The sequence below is a fragment of the Cajanus cajan genome, chromosome 11, assembly GCF_000230855.2.
Source record: "Cajanus cajan strain Asha chromosome 11, NIPB_CcT2T_4, whole genome shotgun sequence".
NCBI classification, from domain to species: Eukaryota; Viridiplantae; Streptophyta; class Magnoliopsida; order Fabales; family Fabaceae; genus Cajanus; species Cajanus cajan.
In genome coordinates, this window is record NC_138527.1 from 26,263,368 (window position 1) to 26,291,148 (window position 27,781).

General features: G+C 31.6%; 3 protein-coding genes and 1 non-coding gene across 6 annotated transcripts; 2 read left to right on the forward strand and 2 right to left on the reverse strand.

Moving 5' to 3' along the window:
• The first annotated feature begins 3,154 nt into the window (after window positions 1-3,154).
• Window positions 3,155-3,228, forward strand: TRNAN-GUU (transfer RNA asparagine (anticodon GUU)). Its single transcript has one exon. It is a non-coding gene; the product is annotated as a tRNA-Asn (tRNA).
• A 1,827-nt stretch (window positions 3,229-5,055) lies between these two features.
• Window positions 5,056-12,049, forward strand: RUS3 (root UVB sensitive protein (Protein of unknown function, DUF647)). 3 transcript variants are annotated; one of them, XR_002239967.3, is made up of 16 exons: window positions 5,061-5,306; window positions 5,389-5,446; window positions 5,603-5,662; window positions 5,988-6,026; window positions 6,119-6,181; window positions 6,489-6,545; window positions 6,722-6,785; window positions 7,762-7,845; window positions 8,544-8,626; window positions 8,747-8,876; window positions 9,721-9,813; window positions 10,119-10,257; window positions 10,696-10,736; window positions 10,840-11,027; window positions 11,223-11,593; window positions 11,715-12,049. XR_002239967.3 is itself a non-coding variant. In XM_020361715.3 (15 exons), the coding sequence occupies exons 1-15, from the start codon at window positions 5,164-5,166 to the stop codon at window positions 11,316-11,318; spliced, it is 1,338 nt and encodes a 445-aa protein (XP_020217304.1). In that variant the 5' UTR covers window positions 5,061-5,163; the 3' UTR covers window positions 11,319-11,688. The 3 variants fall into 3 exon arrangements, 1 of the variants encoding a protein (XP_020217304.1); XM_020361715.3 differs by lacking the exon at window positions 11,715-12,049 and having other exon boundaries at window positions 11,223-11,688; XR_002239969.3 differs by lacking the exons at window positions 11,223-11,593; window positions 11,715-12,049 and having other exon boundaries at window positions 5,056-5,306; window positions 10,136-10,257; window positions 10,840-10,938.
• Window positions 12,050-12,879: 830 nt separating this feature from the next.
• Window positions 12,880-15,704, reverse strand: LOC109800617 (pentatricopeptide repeat-containing protein At5g50280, chloroplastic). The gene is made up of 2 exons (XM_083066340.1): window positions 14,778-15,704; window positions 12,880-14,320 (listed from the first exon to the last, which is right to left on the reverse strand). The coding sequence occupies exons 1-2, from the start codon at window positions 15,551-15,553 to the stop codon at window positions 13,039-13,041; spliced, it is 2,058 nt and encodes a 685-aa protein (XP_082922466.1). The 5' UTR covers window positions 15,554-15,704; the 3' UTR covers window positions 12,880-13,038.
• A 7,119-nt stretch (window positions 15,705-22,823) lies between these two features.
• Window positions 22,824-27,781, reverse strand: LOC109800936 (ureide permease 1). The gene is made up of 7 exons (XM_020361874.3): window positions 27,475-27,781; window positions 25,810-25,948; window positions 25,423-25,597; window positions 25,295-25,332; window positions 25,106-25,206; window positions 24,201-24,575; window positions 22,824-23,394 (listed from the first exon to the last, which is right to left on the reverse strand). The coding sequence occupies exons 1-7, from the start codon at window positions 27,700-27,702 to the stop codon at window positions 23,242-23,244; spliced, it is 1,209 nt and encodes a 402-aa protein (XP_020217463.1). The 5' UTR covers window positions 27,703-27,781; the 3' UTR covers window positions 22,824-23,241.

A 27,781-nucleotide genomic window follows, 5' to 3' on the forward strand; every position in this document is an offset into this window, starting at 1 on the left:
GCGGGTCCGAACCTTGAGATCACATTTTCTTAACCAAGGTCGAGTTCGAACCTTGATATGCCAAGGTCAGGTCTGAACCTTGAGATCACATTTTCTTAACCAAGGTCGAGTTCGAACCTTGATATGCCAAGGTCGAGTCCGAACCTTGAAATCACATTTTCTTAACCAAGGTCGAGTTCGAACCTTGATATGCCAAGGTCAAGTCCGAACCTTGAGATCACATCTACTTAACAAGGTCGAATTTGAACCTTCAAACAATAAATTTGGAAATTCCTCAGAAGCCCCTTTGCTCTTACATCACTCGGTGCTTGGGGAGCAAGTGTACTGGCCAGCCGAGTTGCCGACTTGTCCCTCACCAATCTACTGACTCGGTCAAAGGTTTACCAGCCTAACCAAGCAGTAAGCTCATTATTACCGAGCTCCTCAGCCCGACCATGAAACATGGACATCGGAGCACCACATCGACCCAAAGAGGCCACGTCATCAAACAAATATAAATACAATCTTGTCACCGCGCCGCCCACGCGTTATGGGAACGAGGTAACGATTATGACACATGGCATCATGACAAATAGGCGTACGCGAAAAGTCACGACCCCTTGTCGAGCTTGGTCTTAACTCCTCGACCTACGGTCTTCGGAGCTCGGGGGGCTAGTGTACTATCCGTACTGCGAAACCGAGCTCCGAGGTCGGCACCACAGCGCATGATGACCTCGGGCACGCGCCACACGACGTCAGCTCGGCATTTAAGTAGATCATAACTGATCTAATCATATTTTATCTCAGGCCCAAGGCCCAAAGTAACCCTAATTCACACTAAAGTACGTGCATTACATATACGAGACTCATATTCGTACAAATCCTAACTTTAGCATCGGAGTTTCTTTTGCAGGTACCACCCCCATATTGGAGCATCAAGCGTACCAGTGAAGGAGGCTCACCGATCTTACCTGGCGAATCAGCTCTACAACAGATTTCCGGTAACAGTAGTTTCCATTTCGTTTCATTTCTTCCATAGTTGAATGTCGTTAAGTACAAGGATTATTTCTGATTTTGTATTCTTTTACTACATTGTTTATTTGCTAGCAAATTAAAGGTTTAATGGAAACAATACATTAAATGCATCTGATACACTCAGCAATGTTCAATAACAACCTCATGATAATTAAAACCAGAGTACTAAATAAATTGCTAAATCGACGTAATACACTGAAACTGGGATAATATATTCAATTTTTTATATTTAAATTTATTGCTGTTATTATTTTACTAATAAAAAAATATCAATAGTACTGAATATGAGTAAAATAAAATATGATGATGAAATTTGAGCAATTTTTGGGAGCAAACTATACATTCTCATGTATAATAATTTATATTATATATACGTGCATTCAGCTAAAAACACCGGATCAATTTTTTGTCTCGCTGAAATTTTTTATTTTATATTTTAATTATAAAATATATAATTATAATAATTAAGATGATTATTACGGCTATATAATATATATATACACTATAATTTTAATTAAAATATAGTAAAATTTAGAGTATCCAATTTAATAATATTCACTATAAGATTTTAAAATATTTTTTTTATTAAAATATATGTTAAAATAATTTTTAGTTCATTGTCATTAATATCAATTAAATAATAACTTAATACTTATATATTACTTATAATATATATATAAATATATATATAATATTATAATATAATGAAAATACTATTTTATTTAAATATTTATAAAAATATCACTTTAGCTGTATTGGTAAAATATTGTTTGAACCCTTCTCTTATATAAATAATCATGAAAACTATATTTGTACATGATAGAAAAATAAACAATTGAAATTAAAACCCTCTTTTATTATATATATAACATATACAAATATATACAACTACATAAATATATAACTATATACAAAATAAGTCCTACTGTAATCAAATAACCTAAGTGTCCAGCAATGTTTATAGATCTACCATGTCACTTCAAAGTGACACTACATTCATACTGCATATGCATCACGAAATTATTATCAAAAACAACATGGAGCCATAAATTACCCAGAATCATCAAAATTCTCACAAACACCATAAAAAACCAAAGACTCAATACTAATCATTTCATCTTCACTCATAATTAAAAATTCAACAACCGTATGAACTTTAATTATTAGAAATCAACATACAATCCATAAACAACACAAGCTCCCCTTACCACTTGAATCCTTCTTTTCAAATATCCATGGATAGCATTAGCATTGTGATTAACATTATCATCAAAATCTTCTTTCTTTCGCTTCACAAGCTACGAATCTTCAATTAAGCAACCCAATTAGCTACAGGAAGGAGGGAAGAAGGATTCAACATAGAAATAGGGAGAAGGTTCACTCAAGTTTCACATAAAACTCTCTCTACTTTTCTCTAGAAGTTCCTTAAAACATGAGTTTAATCTTTTTTACGATGGTGTATCATATCATTAATAAGGTGGGCTAAGAGTTTGAATCGAATTTGGATCTTCTCCTGTAATATTCTCTCTCCAGCCTCTCTCCAACATTATTAATGATCATTAGATATATCTAATGACTCAAATTTAATCTTATAAAAATTATTTAAGAAGTTATATTAATTATAAGATTAAATTTGAGTCATTGAATATATTCAATGGTCATTAATATTGTTAGAAAGAGGCTCGAGAGAGAATATTATAGAAAATGATCCTTTGAATCTCTGCTACACATGCATTCTATAGTGCATATGCTACACGTGTTGGATTCACTTCATGCAATTATGCAAACTAATCTAATTGATTTCTTAACTCATAAAGCATCAATAGTTAAGATGGAGCTTCAATGGTTACCTAAAATAAAGGGGTAGGCTCTCCAAATTCTATTTCCTTTTCGTTAGCAGGTTTTCCATAGAAATATATTCTTCCATCTTCGTATAAATATCTTCCTTGCCCATCATAATTCACTTGAGGGATTCGGATTCACCAACAATTAGTAATATATTTATATATTTATATTTATCTTATATGCTTCTGGGTGGGACCAAATTTTGATAGGAGTCTAAAAATGTGCATATAGTTGCAGATATTATGATTCATAACAACAATGTTTTTATTTTACTTTAGTATACATTATACCATATGCTGGAATAGCTCAGTTGGTTAGAGCGTGTGGCTGTTAACCACAAGGTCGGAGGTTCAAGCCCTCCTTCTAGCGATTTTTATTTTATTTTTAAAATGCTTTATTTCAAATGCTTTTGACATATCACATATACATAGGTGATTTAACTTATATGTTTATTACAGTTCACTTTACATTCCAAAATATTTGTATAAAATGTTATTTTTTGTGACTTTAGTTTTTATATTTTACATTGTCAAAAAATCTAAATATTTTTAGCATTAATTTTTTAAGATCTGATAAAAATTATTATATTAAAATAATTATTATAAAGTAACCATGAAAACATGTTTCATATCATTAGTATTTACGCAATGTATTGTATTGTATTTTTTTTTTATTGATTTTAACTTGTGAATTGTAATTATATTAATAATTAAAATATTTGTATGAAATTCTATAAAAATATTCTTTGTGACATCTTGATCCTGCACATTTCTCAAAGTTTTTAACACTCACTTAATAACATCGTTTAAAGCACATCACCATTTAATAACATTCACTTGATTGAGACAATTGGATTTGAATTAACCATTTTTATTAAATAAAAAAATAGTTTTTATTGTGTAATTAATTGACACATAGAAATGTTAATATTTATGTGTTTATTTATAATTTATAACTGAATATATTTATCCACCTACATAACAAAAAATGTATTTATATATTTAATATTATTTTTTATTTCTCACATGTTTTTTTTATTATCAAAGAATATTTCTGGTCGAATATGAACAATTTCCTTTAAAAATTTGATAAATATTAAATAAATAAAATCTTTTTTATTTTTATTTTTATTTATGTGTAAGAGTTAAGATTTGAAATTTGGTCATATATATATATTTCTTTAAACTATTTGAAACAAAATTACTCATTAAATATTAATATTTTTTTAACAGATATTCAAATCTTAACCGTTGAATTAAGGAAACTAATTCTTTGACTGCTTTTAGCCAAATTTATCATTATTATGAAACTAGCATTTTTCTTATTTAAAAAATAGACTGTGTAAAGATGAAGAAGTGTCCTAATATTTGTATAATTTTTAACTACTTTTTAAAAAAATGTAAAATTATATTTTTGATTTTTATCTTATTTTAATATTTATTTTTATTATATATATATATATATATTTTAAGTTGAATTAATTTGATTTTCTTAAAACAAATATTACTTTTTAATTTTGAAAAATTATTTTAAATTATATTTTAATTGATTTAAGGCAAAAAAATTATTTTATTAAATTAAATTATTTAAATTTATTAAACTCAATCGATGTTCTAAAAAAAATTATAAACATCATGAAAATGATGTAAAAATTAGTCCAACAGATAACTCAAAATTTATTATTATATTTTTTTCTCATGAAATATATTTTTCATGTATTTCACTATATTTATAGTATTGTTGGATTTTTTTTATCTGATTTCTTTTATATATATTTATTTAACATCAATTAGGTTTGATAATATATATATATATATATATATATATATATATATATATATTTATTTATTTAATGAGAAAATTTTCATACCTTGAACCAATAACAAAAATATTTAAAATTGTTTCACAAGATTGAAGGCGTTTGTTTCAAAAAATTAAATTGATATAAATTCAAAAGATTAAAAAATAATAAAAATAATATAAAAAATATAATATAAAAATAAAAAGTTAAATATTTTTTTTAATTCTTATATTTTCACTTATTTTATTTTTTAGTTTCTATACCTTAAAATATATATGTTTAAAAAAATTTAAATTTATTTATTTATAATCAGTTTAGTTTCTATAGTTTAATATAAAAAAATATTGAAAAAGTTAAGTATATGAGCTTAAAAAAATAAAAAGTATAACATGGTCAAAGTCCCTTGGTGAGTTTGAGTTTTGAGATTCCACAACACAACAACCTGCGAACCGCGAAGTCATCAAGGTGTGGCTGGGTTGCACTTCAACTTCTTTCACCTGTCCATGGAAACATCTTCATCTTCATCTTCATCTTCATCCATGTCCAATAAGACCATAACCTTCGAAGAATGGAACGGTTCATCCCCCACCAAGCTCTCAAAGACTTTCACCATCAAGGCTTCTTCTTCCTCTGTCACCATTTCAAGGTACTTCCCTTTCCTATCATCATCATCATCATCATTATTCATCACACTCTCTCACACACTTATTCTTTCTCCTTCTACACAGATCTGGTGCCCGATTTACCCATGTTTGGAGACGCTTACTTCAGGCATTTGTCCCTGAGGCAAGCTTCTATTTTTCCTCAATATCTTCTCTAAAAGATAAAAAAAAAAAAATTGAAATTTTATATGCCATTACTATTTCGTCATGTGGGTTTTCTTTAAGTTCATCATTGTAACAAAGGGTTTCTTATTTTTTTGATGTTGTTGGTAACATACAGGGTTTTCCAAGCAGTGTGACTGCAGATTATGTTCCTTTTCAAATATGGGATTCATTGCAGGTAACACACAATGAAGAAACAGTGTAATTGAGTTATTGTTGTGAGTAAATAATGGTTTTTTTGCACTGTAATCTGATCACAATTTGTCATGTATAACTGGGTTATTATTATGAGTACTTAATACTTTTTACACTGTAATCTAATTACAAATTGTCATATACGGAAAGTTGTTGTAACTTGTAACAATAACTACAACTTATCATATTTTTGATTAGTTGACATTGTTTAAAAAAAAATTATACTAATATTGCATATAGATTAAACTCTATTGTTATATTAAAACAATGTTGTAGTTCTTGAGTTAATTATGGATTGGTTATGGCAGGGCCTTTCAACGTATATAAGGACCATGCTTTCTACCCAGGTAAGTAACTGTTTAACTGGTTTTTTTATGTTGTAGTTGTTGTCATAAAATGGCTAGAATAGTACATGAGTGGTCAATGAAATTCGTTTCAGGCTCTCTTGAGTGCTATTGGGGTTGGTGAGAAATCAGCTACTGTCATTGGTGCCACTTTTCAGGTATCAGCTAGTTATGTTATGTATTTAACAAGAGTAATGATTGAAACCAAGTTTGCTACATGGGGCTTGGGAGAAGAAGCCCCAAGCCTTTTTTGTTTCCTTTATTTGTTTGGTACATATAAAGTCTGATTGGATATAAGTGTTTCTGAGAGCTTCTCTATTGGAAAATATTCTTTATTTTCAGTAGAGAAACTCTCAAAAATACTTTTAAGCTTGTATCCAAACATGTTCACTATCTTTTGTGTTTCTTAGACCACAATGTGTGATGTGTTGACAGTATGATATTGAATTTTGAATCTGTTTCCAGTGGTTTTTGAGGGATCTAACTGGTATGCTTGGAGGAATCCTATTCACATTTTACCAGGTCTGCATCTCTCCTACAAACATGTTCCTTTATCTTATTAATTTTGTACTGAAATGTGTGGTACTAACTTTATGTGGACCATCTGATACTTGGATTGACATATGCTGGTTCTCTCCTCTCTAATGATACTTAAATCATGTTTTAAATTATATTTATATTTATCCTATATGCTGCAGGGATCAAATCTTGACAGCAATGCAAAAAGGTGGCGTTTGGTTGCAGATCTTATGAATGACCTTGGTATAGTCTTTCACATTCATCTTTTTTCAAAAAACTATAATAAATTGTGCAGACATTTCCTACATGCTATCTCTCTGTCTGAAGTATAGACAGGCCAGAAAAAGATTTACATAGTGAGTCTTGGTTTACTAGTAAGTAGAATAAAGGATTGAGATCAGAAATAAACAAGTTGATAGAAACAGAAGGGATCTTGTATCTGGAATTTTATGGATAAATTTGTCGACAAATTCTTTAAAAATTAGTAAATTTCCGTTAAATCATTTGGGTGCAAAAGCTACTGGAATGTTTTAAAGTTTCCACAAAGATTGAACGTTGATGCTAACATGTGTCTCAGTCTCCGCATACCACAGAATAACTTTGTTACAACAAATACTTGATATATGTAACTCCATTCCAGATTTGCTACAGTGCCACAATTAATGAGATTTATCAAATGCCCAGTTTTAATCAAAATACTCATATATAGCTTTTGGGCTATATATTTATAGTAGGCTTCCGTTCTACATTGTCAATTATTTAAATGGAAACTTTTATATTTGCAGGATATGTCAGTTGTTTGAATGGAATTAGTTTTCATCTGAACACTGTCCTGGTTATGCATTAGCAATGTCTTCCAGATTGATTGACTTTGTTGAATTAGTTTCTTTTCTGTTCTCAACTGAAAAATACTGTCGCAGATTTGCATTCATTAATATCATTATAGCTTTGATTTTGTGCATTGTAGGTAGAGCAATATATGCACTTCTTGTGGGTATATTGATAATATACTTAGCTATAAGAAAAGGAGAAATTCTACTTGAAATGCTTTACTTGGCTACTAATGTCTAATTCTCTTGATATTTGCTTCATTAAACTAAAAATTAGTAGCAGCTAAATAGTGTTTTTTTTAAGATGCTGCTTTGTGTTAAATTTGATCTTTCATATTGCATTCTTCATAGCTCACATCGATTTGTTAAGGTTTTTGAATTGTTTGCAGGAATGCTAATGGACCTCATTTCTCCATTGTTTCCATCAGCTTTTGTGTTTGTTGTTTGCTTAGGAAGCATATCGAGATCTTTCAGTAAGTTCCATCATTGCTGGAAGTTCAAAATTAAATCAATAATGTGATTTAGAGTTAGTTGCTAGCTGTAGGTTTTTTTCCTCTTCTTTTTTTCCATATAATATAAGGTAATGGACTCTGAAGCACAGGTGCTTCAAAATTTATGCCGAACACGTATTGGGTCCGTACCTGTACCTGGTACACATGGGTTACTTACGGGTATGTACCCAAAATATATTTTTGGATACATAAGTACCCAAAATATATTTTTGGATACGTATCAGAGCCATACCAAGTCCAATAAATAAAAACTATTTCTTTCAACAAAAAATTTAGGTTTTCTATTAATCTTATTTTCCCCAAAAACACAATTTTTATCCACAAGTGACACAACACGGCTCATCAAAAACTTAAGATAGTTGTTATACATATAAATCTCCATCTCCTCTCAAAAATGAATAAGAGTTATAAATAGGATTAGAACAAAATGTGGAATATTGGTGTTTGATAAATAGGTACTGTACTCGTACCTGTAACATTACACATTACATGATTTGTCATTTCTTAGTCAATAAAGCTGTTAGGCAGAAATATATGTTTTGAGTTATCCATGATTAAGACATTTTTTTTCCTTTATTTCCTGATTGATATTTTATTTGTGTACTAATTTTTTTATTTTTTTGTTTATATTTGTATATCAAAATATGATTTTGAACTAGCTGGTGTTGCAAGTGGAGCCACTAGAGCAGCTTTGACTCAGCATTTTGCTCTGCAGGATAATGCTGCAGACATATCTGCAAAGGTACAAGTTACAATTATTCCAACTCTTTAGATCATTATCTCAGGATTAAGTCTTTGTTCAGTTGGGCATATTTTTGTTTTCTATATATGTATATTTTGACTTGTTAACATTTATCTATAGGAAGGAAGTCAAGAAACTGTGGCCACAATGATTGGCATGGCATTGGGAATGCTTGTTGCTCGCATCACCATTGGACACCCACTAGCCATTTGGTTTTCTTTTCTGTCTTTGACCGTGTTTCATATGTATGGTACGTCTCTAAATTGTAATTTGTTTTATGTACATCCTTTGCATTGTAGAATTGTGAAGAAGGGCCTGATATTAGGTATAAACCAGTCTCTGTGATACTGCTAGGGTATATTAGGTTATAGCTTGATAGTATTACTCCCATAGTTCCAAAATAATTGTCACAAAAGAAGAACAAATTTGACCCAAAAAATTTGTCATTTTAACTTTTCAAGGTTGTATTAATTACTTTTTTTCCATTTATATCCTTATTAACAAGGTTCCCTCATCTATTTATTACATTTTGTAAGACTAAATAAGGTTAATTTTGTAAGGTTATCATTTTCTCTCATCTATTTATTACTTTTTTTTTTAGTCTGTAAAACACCCAGTATTGACAAATATTTTGGGACTTAGGGAGTAGCTTGCAAACAGTGATACAGTTAATCCATTTCCTTACCAGTGTGTTTGGTACAAATAGGTAATCCATTTTATTCTAGGATAGACTATATAAACAACGTTTGCTTGTTTATTGTGACTAATCTTTATATATTGTGGAATATTTGTAGGTGGTTTGTGATAGAATGAAGATTGAATTTCTATTGTCTTACAAAGCTTAAGCTTATTAGTTATTAATGAGATTGTACTATATTACTTTACTTCCTCAGCAATTGAAAACATTATCTGCCCACCTTAAATTAATTGCATCTTTTTTGTGAAGTTAGAGGGCTCATAATTTTATTCTGAAGGTATATGGCAGCTTTTTTCTAGGCATAGTTCCCTTCCCCCCAAAATACACGGGCCAAATTTGAGCACCAGCATTATATATGAAAACCTGATAATGAAAATGATGTCCCTTTTCCGTGCAGCAAACTACCGAGCTGTTCGATGCCTGGCACTGAACTCGTTAAACCCTGAAAGGAGCTCTATTCTTTTGCAGCATTTCATGGGGACTGGCCAAGGTATTGTCTGTTTCCATTCTTCATTCCTTATATCCGCAACATATCTTTGATGTTTGATGATCTATTCTGCTTTTCAATCATACCATAAAATTTGCCTCATCTTGGAACAAGTTTTTGTTACCTTGAGATCATTATAGTCTATTTTTCAATTTTTTTGAGGTCTCTGTCTGGTGTATCTTTAACCGCTTCCTCAACCACCTCCCAAAAGTTTAAAGGGAAATCTAGTTTCCAATATTCAAAAGCTACCTTAATCTTTTTTAATTTTCGCTATGTATATTAATGCTTGCTTCTAAACTTTCTGCCAGTTCTCTCCCCTGAACAGGTCTCTTCACAGGAGAGTGTTTTACCCTTACAGATCATTTCATGGAGCTCAAAGAATGCTAATTCTCTGCATAAGAAAGTACGTTTAGGCATGAGGGTTTCTTCATTCGATAACATGGAAATGTGAGTGGCTAAAATTTGGTCCAACTCTGAGTCCCAATCCATTTAGAAAATACATTTGTTCTTAGTGCATCTATATTCTTGCATCTGTGTGTAGTTTTACCTGAACTACTTATTCGCTGCATTATTAGTATTTTCCATAGCCCAAATCCAAATAGCATTCAAGGTAAATGGTACACTATATTGTGTTCTAACTTCTAATAGCCCAAATCATAATATTTCACTATCATCATTAGCTAACAAAGCACCAGAGAGTAACCTATTTAAGATTGAAAGCATTAGTTAGCTCTTGCACTGTTATATCACTGGTATTGGCTCAAAAGTCAAAACTTGAGCTGTCCATGATCGAGACTTGATTATTGTGCAATAGTATATGCTTGAGACTTGAAATGTAATTAACAAAGCTTAATGAGCAAATTCTTTTTTCTCTGACACTGACAGCAAGGAGCATTTGCTTTCTGCAGCACCTTACTACACAAAAGGTGGATTGTGCCTCTTATTATTTTTTTTTTTTTTAACTTCTGAATTTCCCCTTTCCATTTGAAGTGTTAAACCTTATATCATTTTTGTTGTTTCTGTATATAGCTAAGTATTTACTTGTGGAAAGGAAGGGAATCGTTGATGTTATTGTGCATAAGGATTCAAATGCAGCTGATGTCCTAAAGTCATTCTTTCATGCTCTCGTCTTGGGAAAGAATGTTCATAAAAGCAAATCTTTGCATTCAGATGGCCAAAAGTGGATAGATAATCAATATGAAGTATTTATTCAGAAGGTAATTCCTTTAGCTTCTAGTGAAATTTGATTTAGTTTCTTCTATATTTTCTTTTATGTCTTAACATTGCATTATATTAATCTTTTCCCTTTCTTATGGTAATCAAACTAAATTGATAGCATGGCACTTGCTTTTGGCTAAATTTTATATCGACCACAAGTGGGATATTTAGTACACTCTTTATGTTTTGTGTAGCTCAAGTCATCAGGCTGGAAAACTGAACGGCTTCTATCACCTATAATATGGAGGGCATACTGGATCTATGAACCCTTGGAAGAAAAAATTGATTAGGGTCATTAACGTTGTTCTAGACAAGGTGATTAGCTGCAGCCCTGGATGAATTGAGATTATTTGATGAGGAGATTGAATTTAGGGGCCTTTGTTTTGTTGCAAACTGGAATGATTATGTTTCAAGAGTTGGTGTATGAGTTTTTTCAAATATATGATTTCACCAAAGTTCTATCAAGATAAGGAAATTTGACTGGGTTACTGCTGCACTTGAACCTCATTTCTCTGTTGTAGCAGTTTAGAAAGAAAACATGGTGGCTTTTATTTATATACCTCAGGTGAATAGCAGTTCCCTTACACAGTTATTGTAATTGGTTTATTAAAGCTCATGCCTGACCTTGCATAAATTGGTATATTGTTTCAATTTTTCTCATGTTTAATTATCTTCTGCTGTTACAGAGAATCAGTTGTGTTCTGCATGAAGCAACTTCTAGGGCATTTGGTATATATATGATTATTCAACGGTAATTCAATCTAGGAGGATACTAAATGCCATACAAATCATGGTTGCCTATGTCAAAAGTTATTATTATTTTTACTTTTCAAAATTTAAATAATTCTTTTAGAAACTTAGTATATAATAAGTTCAGATTCAGCTGATCTCTGTCTAATCTTTGTTTTATTTTTCCCTTATGTACTATAGTTAGAATTGTAATTAGACTGGTTGATTTATATCATCCTTTGTAACTTCAATTTTTAATGAAATAAGGATATTCACTTGCTCTTCTGAACTATAGCTCATGTTTCTTATCTTGATATTTTTAGTTATGAGTGTGTACAATAGAAGAGGGAATATTGGCAATCAAAGATTGTATGGCATTTGGTATTTTTACTACTTGAACGACCATGGATTGATCCTTCCCAATTTCTACTCTTTTTGGTTACCTAGTCCTGTTAGTGGTTAAACAAGCAGCATTTTTTTTGTGAGATATTCGATGCCAATGTTCATTTTCATGTACTAATACCCGCGTGAAAAAAATTGAGCAAGAAATAAGTGGCTAAAAGATCTTTATAAAACCATTCAAAATGACCATGTAACACATCTTCCGAAAAATATTTGACAAGTTTTAGATTGAGAATATAATGTGAGAGACATTCCAAGATTTTCCATAATCTAAATCTTAATTTATAACAAAAAGCACAACTATTACTACATTAAACTTTCCAATTTATCATTGTTCACAGGATGAACACTAGATGTCTACATACAAATATTTTAAATAACATATATAGCTTTTACTCCCTATAATATTTCATTTATGATTTGCCTCTAAAATTTCCATCAGTTTTAGACCCTTCAAAATTGTTTTACAATTTTAGTATCTGGTATTATTTTCTTAATTATAAAATCGTAAACTTTTGACATAAATTCCATTTATATTAGAAAATATTCATATCTATTCTATAATATATGGTTCACATATCATCAGTGAGACTAAAATCATAAAACAAATTTGTATAGGACAAAAGCTAATTAATTTTTTTTATAGAGTAAAACCATAAAATGGACAAAATCATATTTAAGCCTATTTTAAAAGTTAAGCTAGGCAATCTACCTGAAAAATGTGTAAAGTACGTGGTTATTTGAAGAGGCAATATATAATGATCAAATTCTTTACAGTTAACATCAAGAAGCTCCTGATGTTATCCACTTAGAGAAAACAAGGGGGTCAAAATTGAACTTACAATTCTTAACATATCCTTAATTACAACAATATCAGAACTAAGTTTTTCTTTCATGTCTTTTCTTGTACTTCCAAAACTCATCTTTCTGACTCCTCACTTTCACACCCATCTTAGTTTCAATCATACAAAGCAAGGCAGTCCTATCCTTGTTTTTTGGTGCAGATTTGGCATCCAGAAAATCATGGAGGCTCTGGTAAGAACTGACATCCATCATCTGCCCACTCTTGATCATCTGCTTGTGATAAAACAATGCCCTCTTAAAATCTCGAACTCGAACAAAGGCAAATATCATGGTTGAATAAGTTACAGAATCTGGTTTTAATTTAAGAACTGCCATCTCTTTCAATAGTTGTGGCATCTTTGAGGGTTGCCCTCCTCGAGCATACGCATTCATCAGCATATTATAAGTCATCACTGTTGGCTGCAATCCAAATTTTCCAAATTCAGATATTACATTTCTCACTTCCATGTAGAGACCTTGTTTAGCAAAACCATCAACAAGAATGTTGAACGTTGCACGTGTTCCTTCGACTTTCTCACTCAGCATCAACTTCCATATATTCATCAACGTTTCAGCATCACCGGCATGCCTAACCGCATCTAGTAAAGTAGTGTAGGTTTCTATGGAAGGTTTAAGACCTTCCCTTAGCATGTTTTCAAATGCCACACAGGCTTTCTCGTTCAAGCCGCTAACTGAATATGCATGGATCAGTGCTGTATAAGAATGTGAGGTGGGTTTGACACCAACTTTTTTCATCTTCAAGAAAGCATCTTCAGCCATGTCACTCATCCTTTTTTGCTTACCATATGCACTGATCAAACAAGTATATGATTCGGCGTTTGGCTTCAAGCCAACATTCTGCATTTCTGCCAGCAGCTTCTCCACAATCTTGGGTTGCATTCTTCTGCTGTATGCATGCATTAGAATGTTGAAGGTAGATGCAGTGGGCTTAATCCCTTTCAATTTCATCTCAACAAAAAGGCCCTCCGCTGCTTCTACGTGGTTGAATTTACGGTATGCATCCATCAGAGTGTTGTACACAAATGCATTTGAAGAAACCCCTTTTTTCTCCATTTCGGATTGGATGATGAGAGCTTCCCTCATCAGACCCTCAACACAAAATGACTTTATTAATGCACCTAGGACTTCTTCACTCCATGTGACCCCTTTTCTGTTCATTTTCTCAAAAAATTGCCATGCATCTTTTGCACTATGGCCAAGTTCTCTCATAATGTTAATCATAATAGAGCATGTCATATGATCAGGATGAATATTATCTGTTTCCATTGATTCATAAACCTTCCAAGCATCTTCATACCTAAAACATCAACAATAAACTCTTACAATTCCTTTTATTTCAGAGGGGAAAGCTTATCTAAACAATATGGAAACACTTGCAGAGTAGGAAGAAACACCTTAAGTAGTATGCAAGTCAAATGTGTAATATCCTATCTAAGAGAAAAAGGTTTTATAATATGATTAGTGGCCTGGCAATGCTAAGGTTTTTGGGGTCTCTACTAACGCTGCACCAGCCTCCTTTGTCAGCAATTTTTCTCAATATTAAGGATCACAAGTGACAACCAAGTTGCGACGGCAATTTAAATCATTGCCAAAAGGTACAAGCAATTTTGATTTTGACTAGCATCCTTTGTTACTTAGGGTCTTTTGATAAACTTCTAAGAGAAGAACATAAGAAGGAAAAATGAAATGCACAAGCTAATTTGTAGAAACGGGAGAAAAAAAGGAAACCATGTAACTATGCAATAATTGTGTACCTGCCACTAGACTGAAGACCTGAAATTGTGGCATTATAAACATGAACATCTCTGAACTCCACGCTGGATGGTAAGTTTCTGAACAAACCCAACAAATCATCACCCATCCCTCCTTTTCCCAACAATGGAAACAACACAGTACAAGCCCTAGGTGTAACAGGTGATGGTTCCTGCAACCTCATCCACTGAAAGAAACACAAACAACACAACAGGAGGTTGTCCTCCCCAAGTATTTCCAGAACCTCCCAGCACTCTTCCTCACTGACCCTTCCTTCATACTCAGCAAAAGCCTCCTCCAGAGTCAGATTTTGAGGCAAATTCCTTGCAAGCTGAACAATTTCCCCCACAATGCCCTCAGCCTCAGGCAATTCCCTCTTTTGACAACACCCCGTTTCTTCATTCTCCAAACCCATTTCAGGTTCTTCATCGTGGTCCGCGGCAAGGTGCCACGAGGTGTGAGGGTCGTTGTCAAGGTGCAATTTTTCTTCGTTTTGAGGGTCTTGGGAAGAAACCCACGTGTCAGTTTCGAAGAAATTGCAATTTGGATCATCTGGGTCATAGCCTTCTTCCTGTTGTTGGATGGAAATGGGGGCTGTTGAAGAGTGAGGGGCATTAGATGGTGATACACAGAGAGAGAGTGATGATGTTGGGGTTTTGGAGTGTGAGAGAAAGAATGGTTTTGAAAGAGTGTGAGTGAGGGGTGAAGTGAAAGAGTGAAGGTAGAAGATGCAAGAAGAAGAAGAAAGGGGTTTATGGTGGATGAAGCTCAGAGACATGCTTCGTCTCTGCGCAAATGCAGAGGTTATCAGTTATCTAGTTAGTTCTACACTCCTAACGGAAACGATTCCTCTCAATTTGAGTGTGTCTAATTTAATCAACATCACCTTGAACGTCCTCACCTTTTATTTTTTATTTTACTGATTTTTCCCTCTAATAATGCTACTCGAGGAAGATTCATCCTTAGAGTTGTCGATTTTACTCCATCGCGCTCATTCGGGCTAGTTATCACAAATTAATACATTAATTTGACATTGTGCTAAAAATTTTCTGACAGCCTAAATAGACTAATTAATCTTTAAAATAGAAAATTATTAAAATAAATTAATTTTATAAAATGTACTTGTCTTAAGGTACTCTTTACATTTTTTTTTCAAATGTCTTTTTTATTTTTCACTCTTTAAATGGTCGTGGTCAAAGAAAATGTACTTATAAAAGACATTTTAGTACTTAAGTAAATAATTCACTTAGTGTAATAAATGCAAATATATTGTGAACAATAATTTTATCTTGATATATAATATTATTTATATTAACTGTGTTGGACCAAGGGTTCAATGAACCTTAAATTGAGATTATCAATTAGATAATACATTTGTAATCCACTTCTTATCGTTATTAGGCTTTAATCATCTTGATTCCCTTTATATATCATGGATAATCATTCATCTTGTTTGGCAACATAAGGAATCGACGTCTAAGGATGTCGAATAGGTATACTTAGGTCTTTAAGGATGCATCGACACCCGAGGGTGCTGAACGAGCGTACTTGAGTCTTTAAGGACATATTAGCATCGGAGGATATCGAACAAGTACGCTCGAATATTTGAGGATATATTGGTATCCGAAGGTGTTGAACGAGTACTCTAAAGTATTCAATGGTGTATCGACATCCAAAGGTGCCAAACAAATATGCTTGAGTACTCAAAGGTATATCGACATGCAAGGGTGCTGAATGAGTACGCTTGAGTATTTGAGAGCATATAAACATCTTAGAGTGTCGAATGAGTATGCTTGTGTATTCGAGGGCATATCGACACTCAAGAGTGCTAAATGAGTACATTTGAGTATTTAAGGACATATCAACATCTAGAATGTCAAGCAAATACGCTTGAGTTTTTGAAGGTATATTAACATTTAAAGGTATCAAATGAATATTATCAGTTTCTAATAACCAAAAAGTCCATCTATTATATAAAATAGGAATAAGACATTTTTTAATTACTATAAACTAAATTAAGAAAAAATATTCTTTTTTTTAGAAGAAAATATATATTGTGATTTTTACCTTATAAAGTAATAATGTGTAATTCACAATAATAGAAATGAAATAAAGTATATTAATTGTAACAAAAACATAAATGTTAAAAATTAAAAATAAAACTTAATATACATAAAATGCTGATTTTCAAATAAAAAATAACAATATATAATATATTAAATTTATAATTTATTATCTTTATATATATATAATATTATAAAATAAATTTGGTCCATGGCCGGTCCAATCTATCACGGCCCAACCTACTTTGGACTAGTAAAATTCAGGTTAAGCCGGGTCAAAATAATCTTGAGCCTAATTGTTTTCAGCTCAATCTGTCTAATTTATCGTACTAATAAGGTTAAGTCCATTTTGAGAGCTCTAAGTAATTGCATTTCTATGTAATAATGTTTCAGGATCAGTGATCATCCATTTGATTGATTTTAACATTTTAATTTCTTTAATTTCCCCCCATTTTTGCCACTTGGGGTGGTTGATCAATGATCTTGATCTCTCGTGTCTGATCTATTCTGTCAATTGCATGTAGTGTTTCAAGAATTTTGTTTACATTTACTCGTTAAAAGGTGCACCGCATTGGAATGTTGCCATTTTTCAATGAATGTCGCAATTTATTGGTTTTATATAAGAGTTAATTACCTTTATACTGTTTTTTTTTACACTAGCAACCAATTAGATTTGTTAATAGTGCTATGTCATTTGCTCATTTTATTAAATTAAAATAAAAAAGCACTAATAATAGATTTGATTAGTTGTCCGTGTAAAAAACTTTACACTGACAGTATACAAGTGATTAACTCTTTATATAATCAAAATAATCATACTTCCAATTTCACAACCTCATCATGCATTCCACCATTTTCAACTTCCTTCAAAATCAAACGGTTAAGTCATTTAAGGAAAAGAAGAAGACGAAAATGTTAACTTTTTTTTTTTTTTTTTTTGTGCATGATATGCACACCTTAAACTTTGATTATGAAGGTTGGGAAATCACGTTCAACGACAAGGTCCTTGAATTCGGAGCAGCGAAGAGGTGGTTGGGAACAATTATTAAATTAGACATTTTTCAATTTTTTTTTTGCGATTGGAGAGGCCTCATTCCCAAAGAGGAGAGGGTGATAGGTTGGTTCGAGTGAAACATGTATAAGAAGATTTCTTTATATATAAAAGTACTAATCGGATGGAAATCAGCTATAACAATTTTTATTGATATTTGATGAAATTTATTGAAAATTAAATGACAAATTTTGTTAAATTTCATTTCTTATTTAACGAGTATCTCTTTTGATTTTGAAGTAAAATCTACCAAAGTTTATCATTTTTAATAAATTTTAAACAATAGTATAAAGTGTTAAAAAGAAAATGTTATAGATAATATTATTGTGATAACATTGGTTTGACTATCTCAATCGTAATCTTATTCTTTTTCACATGAGCAAAATACACATTTTGTTGTTATATTTCTATGACCATCATCTTTGTGGTCCTAACAATAACTACACCACATCACAACTCAGAGCAAAGACTCATAATAGAAACTTAATGGGATCATTCTCATAGAGTGTTCAAAAAAACTTAACCACTCTAATATAATAAAAGTGTAACGACCTATCATAATTCTTACATTTAACAGAATCATTTACTAGCAATGAAACAACTAAAATACCTATGATCAATATATTCACACCCTTTGGATATATATATATATATATATATATATATATATATATATATATATATATATATATATATATATATATATATGAGAGAGATTCATTTATTCTACGAGTAAGTCTACCTAGACTTACTTCATTCAATAACTTATATTTTACATCAAATTTCAATGATCCAACCATTGAATTCAAAGTTCTCAATGTATAAATTAGGTCTACAATTTTTTTAAAAATTTAAAGATTATTTGATATTTCGTTTCATTAATTCAAATAAACGTATAAAATAATTTTATGATTATCTGTCAATTTGAATTAATGAAATGAAGTATCAAATAGTTTTCAAATTTTTAAAATTTTTGCAGACTTCATCTATGCATTAAGAACTTTAAATTCAACGATTAGACCGTTGAAATTTGATGTAGAACATAAGTTATTGAACAAAGTAAGTTTAGGTAGACTTACTTCTATATTTAACAAATCCCTCCTTATATATATATATATATATATATATATATATATATATATATATATATATATATATATATATATATATATATATATATATATATATATACACACACACTAATCTATATTAGTGAAATAAGAACCCTAGGTGCCGATCAAAAAACTATAACAAAATATACAATAGTAGCCAAGGGCTACACTACCAATAACATGGCTCACCAAAGCTTTGTCTTACCTTCAACTAACCTGGCCCCTGTTCCCATGTAAACATAATCATTGTAGTTCAACCACTAGAAAACATGTAAGGGTAACCTAGATTTCCAAAAGAATAAACATATAACAATTATAGAAGTAAAGACAATTATACTAATCACCAATACCAACATGTAAACCAACAACAAAGCACCTCATGGTTCACAACATATCATCACAACAAAACACCTAAACATGGCATCAATAATGTTGAAATACAAACAACTCAAGCATATTAAGCTTACACTATAACCATGCCATTCAACAATATAATCACCAAAACATATGAACAACACCAGCCCACACCACATCAGACGCATACACCTCAACAAATACATCCTTACATATTCACCTATGAAAATCTCCTACAACAGGGTGAACAATCTAAGTGGCTTGATCCTACTGAACTAACACGACTTTTTTACACCTGTTAGGTCAAAAACCAAATTGGGATATCAATTCTTATCAATATGGTTTCTTGAATGTCGCCACTTAAACTAGGAAGTCTAGTATTACTTTCAGGATAAAATAACTTGGATATGAGTCTACCATGACATTAAATTACAACACTAAGTCTCCTATGAAATTAACTCATCAACTACTTCCAAATACTACACTCCTTCGATACTTAGCTAGGGATTAAGTTCTCGACCTTGTACTTTACTTAGTTGGTCATTTTATACACGTATGTCTCGACCTTGTCCATATACAGATCAAAATTTATCACTTATAATTAGTATAGCTCGTCCTAAACCTATATCGTGGTCACTTAGAGTCAGTATGTCTTGATCTAACCTACATATTGCATCAACTAAGATTTTAGAGGAGACTCAACCATCCACTCCAAGAGATAACACCTACTAAAGGAGGACTTTTCAACAACTAGGTTCATAGAACACTATACTAACATCTTCACAATGGGATATCTAACTTTCAAAAATAACTTTTCCTTTAGTCCTAAGTCAATCAACATGTCTAAATGTCTATAACATTCTAAACATCATACCTTAATAGTGTATCAACACAACATGTCTAAATGCCTAAAGCACTATTAGTATTACACCTCAAGAATATTCATCAATATGCATTACCCAAGGTCAATGGATATAAATCTAACAACAATAATCAATTTACAACATAAATGCACATAAACAGTTCTACCATGTAACCAATTACATGTATTATCCTTGATCAATATACATAGACCCCAACTACGCCTAACAACATATAACATGCAATTGATTCATCTAACCTATCCATGTTCACCAATTAATCATGAAAACAACAAGTTAATACTAGGTAACTCGTGCCTGACGCTATCAAACTCACACTTGGCATGGATTAGGTAAAGACCCTTGGGCCCTCACGTCTAGTATGGTAAAGTCCCACATCCGATCCCAAACCAAGCAGAGATGATTCTCTCCCCTCATGCCTGATACCACTTTGTTGGCACCCGACACCAATCTAAGTAGAGCCAATTCTCTCACCTCACGTCCAACGCCATTCAAACTACGCCTAACGCTATTTCAACCCGAGACAATTCTCTCTTCTCACGCCCAATGCCACCAATCCTATACTCAACATGAGCGAGATAAAACACCTCTGATTGAAACCATGCCCAACACCATAAAGGTGCACTTGGCACGATAATAAGTTCTACATTTGCAGACTCACAAATTTGGCTCAAATCACTTGAAAACCAGCAAAATACCAACGTGCATTGCAATATATCATTCAAGTACATTGTCGACATCTCCTTTTTCACTATAATAGCAGCATGCAATGATAATTAAGATCATTCACCAAATATTCACTCTCATAGTTCCAAACCACCAAAACCTAACCCTTCCACCATTTAAATCCAAATTTAATCAACACAATCATATTTTGATGACAATCAAACAACATATTATTGATACAATCCAACATAAACAAGGGTCTAACTTCCCTTACCTCAACTCTAAGCAAAGAGATGAAGAAGGAAGAAGAACGATTCCCATCTTTGAGTAATCGTAAGCTTTGAACCTACACCACCTTGATTCTCAGCTATCTAGCTTTGAATCAACAACCAACAACAATCTTTACAAACCTGAGATGCCTAGAAAAAAGAAGAAGAATAAGAACTTTGGAGTTCCTCTCTCTAGTATCTCTCTAAAGTTCTATGAGAAATGAACTTATGGGGCTCAAGTTTCAAAATAACCTTATATATTCTTTCCTTTAGGATTAAACTAGACTTCTATCTAGAAAAACCCTCTAAAACATCTAAAGACTCCTCAAGAGTTTCCATAACTCATAGGACCCTTCTACCATACCTCAAAACAACTTAATGCATAATTATTGATAAAAATATAGCAATTAACAAAGACGTACAATATTACATAATCTAATTTTAATTTATAAAAATATTATTTTATATTTTCTTTTTATTTTCTTTCTTCTTAAAAGTGCTTATATCAATAATAATTCACTTGTGATATGGACTTAAGAAGTCAACAAAGAATCCCACTAAAAAATGTATCCTTGGAATTTTGCTAATTCTGTCTCTTACGGAATATAGTTATTAATTGCCATGTTTGAAATTTGGAGAGCAAACATCATCATTCATCGGACTTGGCCTTCAATAGCACGTTGAAACTTCTAGTATTCTAAGGCATTGCTTGGACTCTAATTACTTCAATCAATAAAAGTCAATCTTTGTTAGCTAAATTCCATCGAAAATCTCACTTTCATTTGTAAAGTAACATTTCAATAATTCATTACTACTAATATTCAACTCAATAATTAAAAACAATTCGTATATTCCAAGTTTCGAATCACCCCGTTGACGTATTTTATTTTTTATTTTTTAATTTTGTTATAGTTGCCTTCATTTCCTCTTCCGTCTCTTTTGTTCATATTTATTTAATCTTCAAATATGTATAATAAGAATATTATTAATTACTTTTTGGTAATAAAAATATATTTATGTAAATTTTATCACATTTTATTAAAGTAATTAATTATAATTAAAAGTAAAACCGATAAACATATGAATAAGAGCTAACAAAAGTTAATATCAAGAAATGTAATAGTGTGTTTGGATGGAGAATTTAAATGAGTAATTCAATTGTTTAAAGAATTTTAAATTATTTGAGATGAAATACCTTGTTTAGATGGAGAATTTATAAAGAATTTGAAATTCAAGTATTTATGAGTATCCTTCAAATTAAGGATGTGATTTGATTGTTCTACGATATGAGACTTGAATATTTTAAAATACGATTAGAATCAGAAATAAGATAGTATAATCTTGACATTCAATAGAAAAAAAAGTTAGTATAAATTTGTGAGACTTTTTTTATAATAAAGAAAATAAAATTAGAATTATCACTTTTTTTTTACATATTACTCAAATTCTCCAAATCACTAAGTAGAACATAATTGTTTATAGATTAGTCAGGAATCTCAGGATTGAATGATAATTTTTTATTCCTCATATGAGTAAGTAATGATTGGCGAGGTTTGATCATGAAGTTATGGAGACAAAAAGTAACAATTAAAAAACACAAAAAAACGTTTGTATAGATATTTATGTTAGTAAAAATAATTAAATCAAGCTCATGAAAAACTAAAACGTCACTCAACATGGAAGGAAGATTACAGACATACATAATCGGTAAGAAAGTTTAAAATTTATTTGGATACAAGTTTAAAAATATTTTTTAAGAATTTTTCTACAGAAAAAGACTCTTTATCTTCCGTGGAAAAATTCTAAAAAACGATTCTAATTTATATCCAAATAAACTCTTATATTGTATTTCCAGTTTACTTTCTTTGTCTATACTACACTTTTTTTTTCTAAATTCTGTGGTAATTTGTCTCTGATTAACATCATCAACTTTGAGAATACTTCAACACACTTGCATAATTTTGGAATCCTCATCAACGATACTACAAGTTTTATCCATTGAGCACTGAATTAGACACTTCAACACCTTTCAATATTTACTATCGTTTTCCCTTCATTTCAGCTATATGATCATTTTCGATGCCCTGATGAAGCCATTAGTACAGCAACAGCCGCAATAAACATAAGCAACATGCTCCCAAGTAGCACATATGTTCTTTTTGATGATTTACGATACTCCCCAAACAAAACAATACCCCAAAAGGTACTCACTAGTGGAAGTGCCTGCACAAACAACACATCTTCAGTTACCATGAATTGGTAGTTTGAGTAACAAATACAAGATAAATGTTAAAATAAATTAATGAAGGTGTCCATGACAAAGTGAAGAATTTTTTACTAGACCATACACAACAATCATTAACACAAAAAACAAATTTAAGTGTAGTAGTTAAATGTGAAAGACAATCATAACCCAAAATGGGGATCTGTCAATTCTCACAATTATTCGTATAACCTTATCTAAAATAGTTTCTTTCTTTTAACAATGATTTCTAAGTAAGTTGTTTGAGTAAGATGTATGAATGTTGTAAATGTTAGAAGGTTTCACACTACCTGCCTCAATTTTTGGGGTGTATCTTATATATATGTTGAGCAACTTCATTTTATGTCAATTAATTTTAAGATGGAATCTAATATAGTATTAGAGTTTATAACCCATCTTGATAAATCTCCTATTCGGCTAGCTTTGCCTATTTTAGCAGGCATCTATGGTCCATGAAGGAGGGGTGTTGGAAGGTCTTGGATTGGTTGCCTCAATTCCTGGAGTTTAGCTTATACATCTATTATAACTTCACTTGATGTCAATTGGTTTTAAGACAAAATCTAACAATAAACCCCTTATTATCAATTTCAATTCCCATGGATAAAGATAATTAAATTCTTCCTTTTGAATCATCAAACAAATAATTCAAAGAAACTTAATAAAATTTTATTAGCAAGAGTGAAAATAGACACTGCCTTAACATTGTTGTATCTATAATTTTTTTGGCAAAGTTCTTTATAGAGATGAATAAAAAGTAAGAACTCACTTGAACAGCATCTGCTGCTGCATATCCTGCAGCTTGGCCTCCCATAAATTGGAGGCCATTCCCAAAGCCACAAAGGAGACCAGCCAAGAAAGCCCAACCTCTTCCATCCCAGTCTCTCAAATAGGCCTTCAGTGATGACTTGGGTAAGTTTAAGACAGGGTGGTAAAGGAAGGTGATGTTAAGAATTATGGCAATAACAAAGCATGAGACTGAAAAGTAAAAGAATGCAGTGTAAACACTCAGATGGTGAACCCCTTTCTTCAAAGTGTGCCATTGGTCATTTGTTGCCAAATTGAATGCCGGAGAGAATAGAGAGAAACAAACTCCAGCAAAGAAAGTTATAGCCAATCCAATGAAAGTGCTCTTCCCAAGCACCTGCAAAATCATGTACATCATTCTTCATGAGCAAAGATAGCAACACAATCTTTTAAACAAATCATGTCATACACTCTATTATTGGTAAATTTTCAAAATAAAAATAAATCAAATTAATCTCCCTATAAGCATGTCACTTTTTAAGAGTGTGTTTGACTTAGAGAAAAAACTATATAAAAGAGTGTCTTGTCAGCACTCCTACATTCTTCATTGTCTAATATGCAACATGAAAATGCAAAAAGGTTTGTAAAAATTGAATTTGGCTAATCTAAAGTGAGTAAAGTTAAAATAAGTTATCTCGTTCATTAATGAAAAAAATTAATGGCTTATTTTTTAATACATCCATGATTTGTTATGCATATACACATAATATAACATTAATTTTCTTATCAGCTACCGAGATTACTTATTTTATGCTATATCAGCTACCGAGATTACTTATTTTATGCTATAAAGTGAGTTGCTCATTTTAGAGGAGCCTAATCCATGAAAACTATACTGTATAAATTGCCTGAAGCATAAACACATGCCTTAATGGATCTTCTTTTCTCAAGCTCTATAAGAAAAGCTGCAGTTCCTGCTTTGGCTTTGTATGCAGAACCACTTCCATCTTCTACATCCTTTGAATCAACTATGTGTAACAAAGGAGAGGAAAAAGGCCAGCATATATCAAATAAAACAGTTCCATTCGGATAAGCTGGCTAAAGATTTCTTGTTACCTTCACTTGTTTCTTTCAAAGTGGATAAACTAATGCCCCTGGCAAGAGAACAAAATTTGGTGGTGAGAATTCAACTTTATATTAAAAAAGAAGACACACTAGAATAGCTTCAAACAAACAACACATACTTAGCTGCATCTTTGTAATTACTTGTGAAGTTGTTGAGCTTGGCCTTATTATCAGCAGTGTTGGATGAATGAACAGCAGAACCTAGACAAACAGCAATCAAAAAGCATCCAACTCCTGGGAAAAGAATCTCAGCTTTATTGATCTTGTCATCCAAAAAGTAGTTCAAGGTTGTTCCTGTTACAATCACAACAGACACAATGCAATGACATTGAGGTCCATAGCAAGCTATAAACTATGCAGATATTGAAACTTCTCAATGAGTATGTTCGGATCTATAGTTGAGTCTATGGTATTCTAATGTGGGGTTTATAAGGTCTTGAACTCTCCAACTACAACAGTTAACTATTGTGGTATGGTTCTTGCAAGGGGCATCAATAGTGGGATACCTATAACAACAGTTATGCTTGATGTGATCACTTCTACAACTGATAAACCAACAAAAGCCCAAGCATATTGCGTTGACAGATTTCCAACACTGAGGACCACCCCACCACCCATGGCAAACAGAACAGAAGGCCAGTTATCCTGCAACAGATATCATACCACATTCATAAACCAGTCTTAAACAATAATAGATAACATAAAGTTCAAGGACATTACTAACCAAAGATAAACACCATATATTAGTAGAAGAACATTGCAAAACATATTTGATAAAGGAGGAAACGCCTATAAATTGTTCCATTTTGCTTTGATTGAACCATTATAAGTTAAAATTATTGTACTCATTACAAGAGATAACAGAGTTTGGTTCTAATGATGGGGATATTTTTAAATCAGGAGTGACCAGCATTAGAATTCAGTAGTAATTAGTAGATTAAGTTGCAGTCCCTTCAGGAAAAATGTATATCAGCACATATTAATTATAAACAATAATAAAATTCTGCTTGCAAATTTTAAGAATACAGATTGAAACTATATTCAACTCCAAAATATAGCTACTGCATATGACCATAAAACTAGTATAAATCTCATAAACCATATAAACATGCTTCGGTGGTTTGTATTTTGTCAGGTACACAGTCCACACGATTATATGGAGGTGTTTCATTTTTATGTATATTGAATTGAACACAAGATAGCAAAACCAAAATACAAAACAAGACTAGTGTTAGTATCACACTCTTTTAAACACATTATCTTATATTGGTTGAAATTAATTAAAAATTACACAATTTAAGAGATTTATTAAATAAAAAATAAGATCACAAAGTTTTGTAATTTTCCATAAAATTCAACTGATAAGAGAGAATATGTATAAAAGAGTGTTACGAATGAGTTGCCAACATTTTTCTACAAAACAAATGTTAATTAGGGATCCTATGATTTGTATATAACAAAACTAATTAAATAAATAGTGCATGCATGGACAAGGTAAATAGTGTTTACAGAACCATAAAATCACAAATTGACACACAGAATTGACCTAAGGATACGGCTGCAAAAGCTTAAGTTTTAGGTCTATAAAAGAAAATTATTTCTTTATAGTTTTTATAAGATAAAAAAGGCTTTTAAGTTTAAATCTTGGATATGCAATAATATTTAATACTCAAACTGAGTTTTTTCGTATACAGTGATCCTATTTGGTTAAAAAGGACAGCCTCCAATAGAGGATATGGGTGGTATAGACTAAAAAGTAAAAGGGCAACATATATGACAAAAAAAAAAACCCTTCTATGTCCAGAAAAAAACCAAAGATATACCTTTCTCATTTAAAGAATTTTTTTTTCAAAATTTACTTTATGTCTCACTTATAATTGGAACAACCTTACATGTATGCATGTTGATTTTTATAATAAACACTCACAACTTATAGGAAGTGAGACATGTGGAAATAACAACATGATATATAAAATCTTTCTCCCTGAAATTCCAAAAAAGTTTAGACTACTTGTGTGTCAAAATTAAACTCACACAAGAACACAATTCACAAGGTCTTTACAGATGTTTGACGACTAATCTGTGTTTACTGTGATTTTTGTTGGTCAAACATTATTTTAAAACAAACATACATCAAGACAAACTCACACATATAGATAATATGAAGGCACCTGGGAAAGCTGAGATAAGAAGTTAGGTTGAGTGTTGCCAATCTGGCCAAAGGTGAAAGCAATGATAACAGCAGCCAAGAGATTGGTGAAGGTGTAGTCAAGGTATGTGTGTTGAGGAAGACGACCCCTCCTCTCCAGCAGAGTCATGACAGCAGGCCATGTCCCCAAGAAGAAAAGGGACACCAGCATGCACACTATGGCCCCACCCTTGCTCTCCACCAAATACATACTGAAATTCAAGAATGAAACTCACAACACAACACAAGATGCTATTGCTATGGCAGCCACTGCTGTGACACTGATAGAT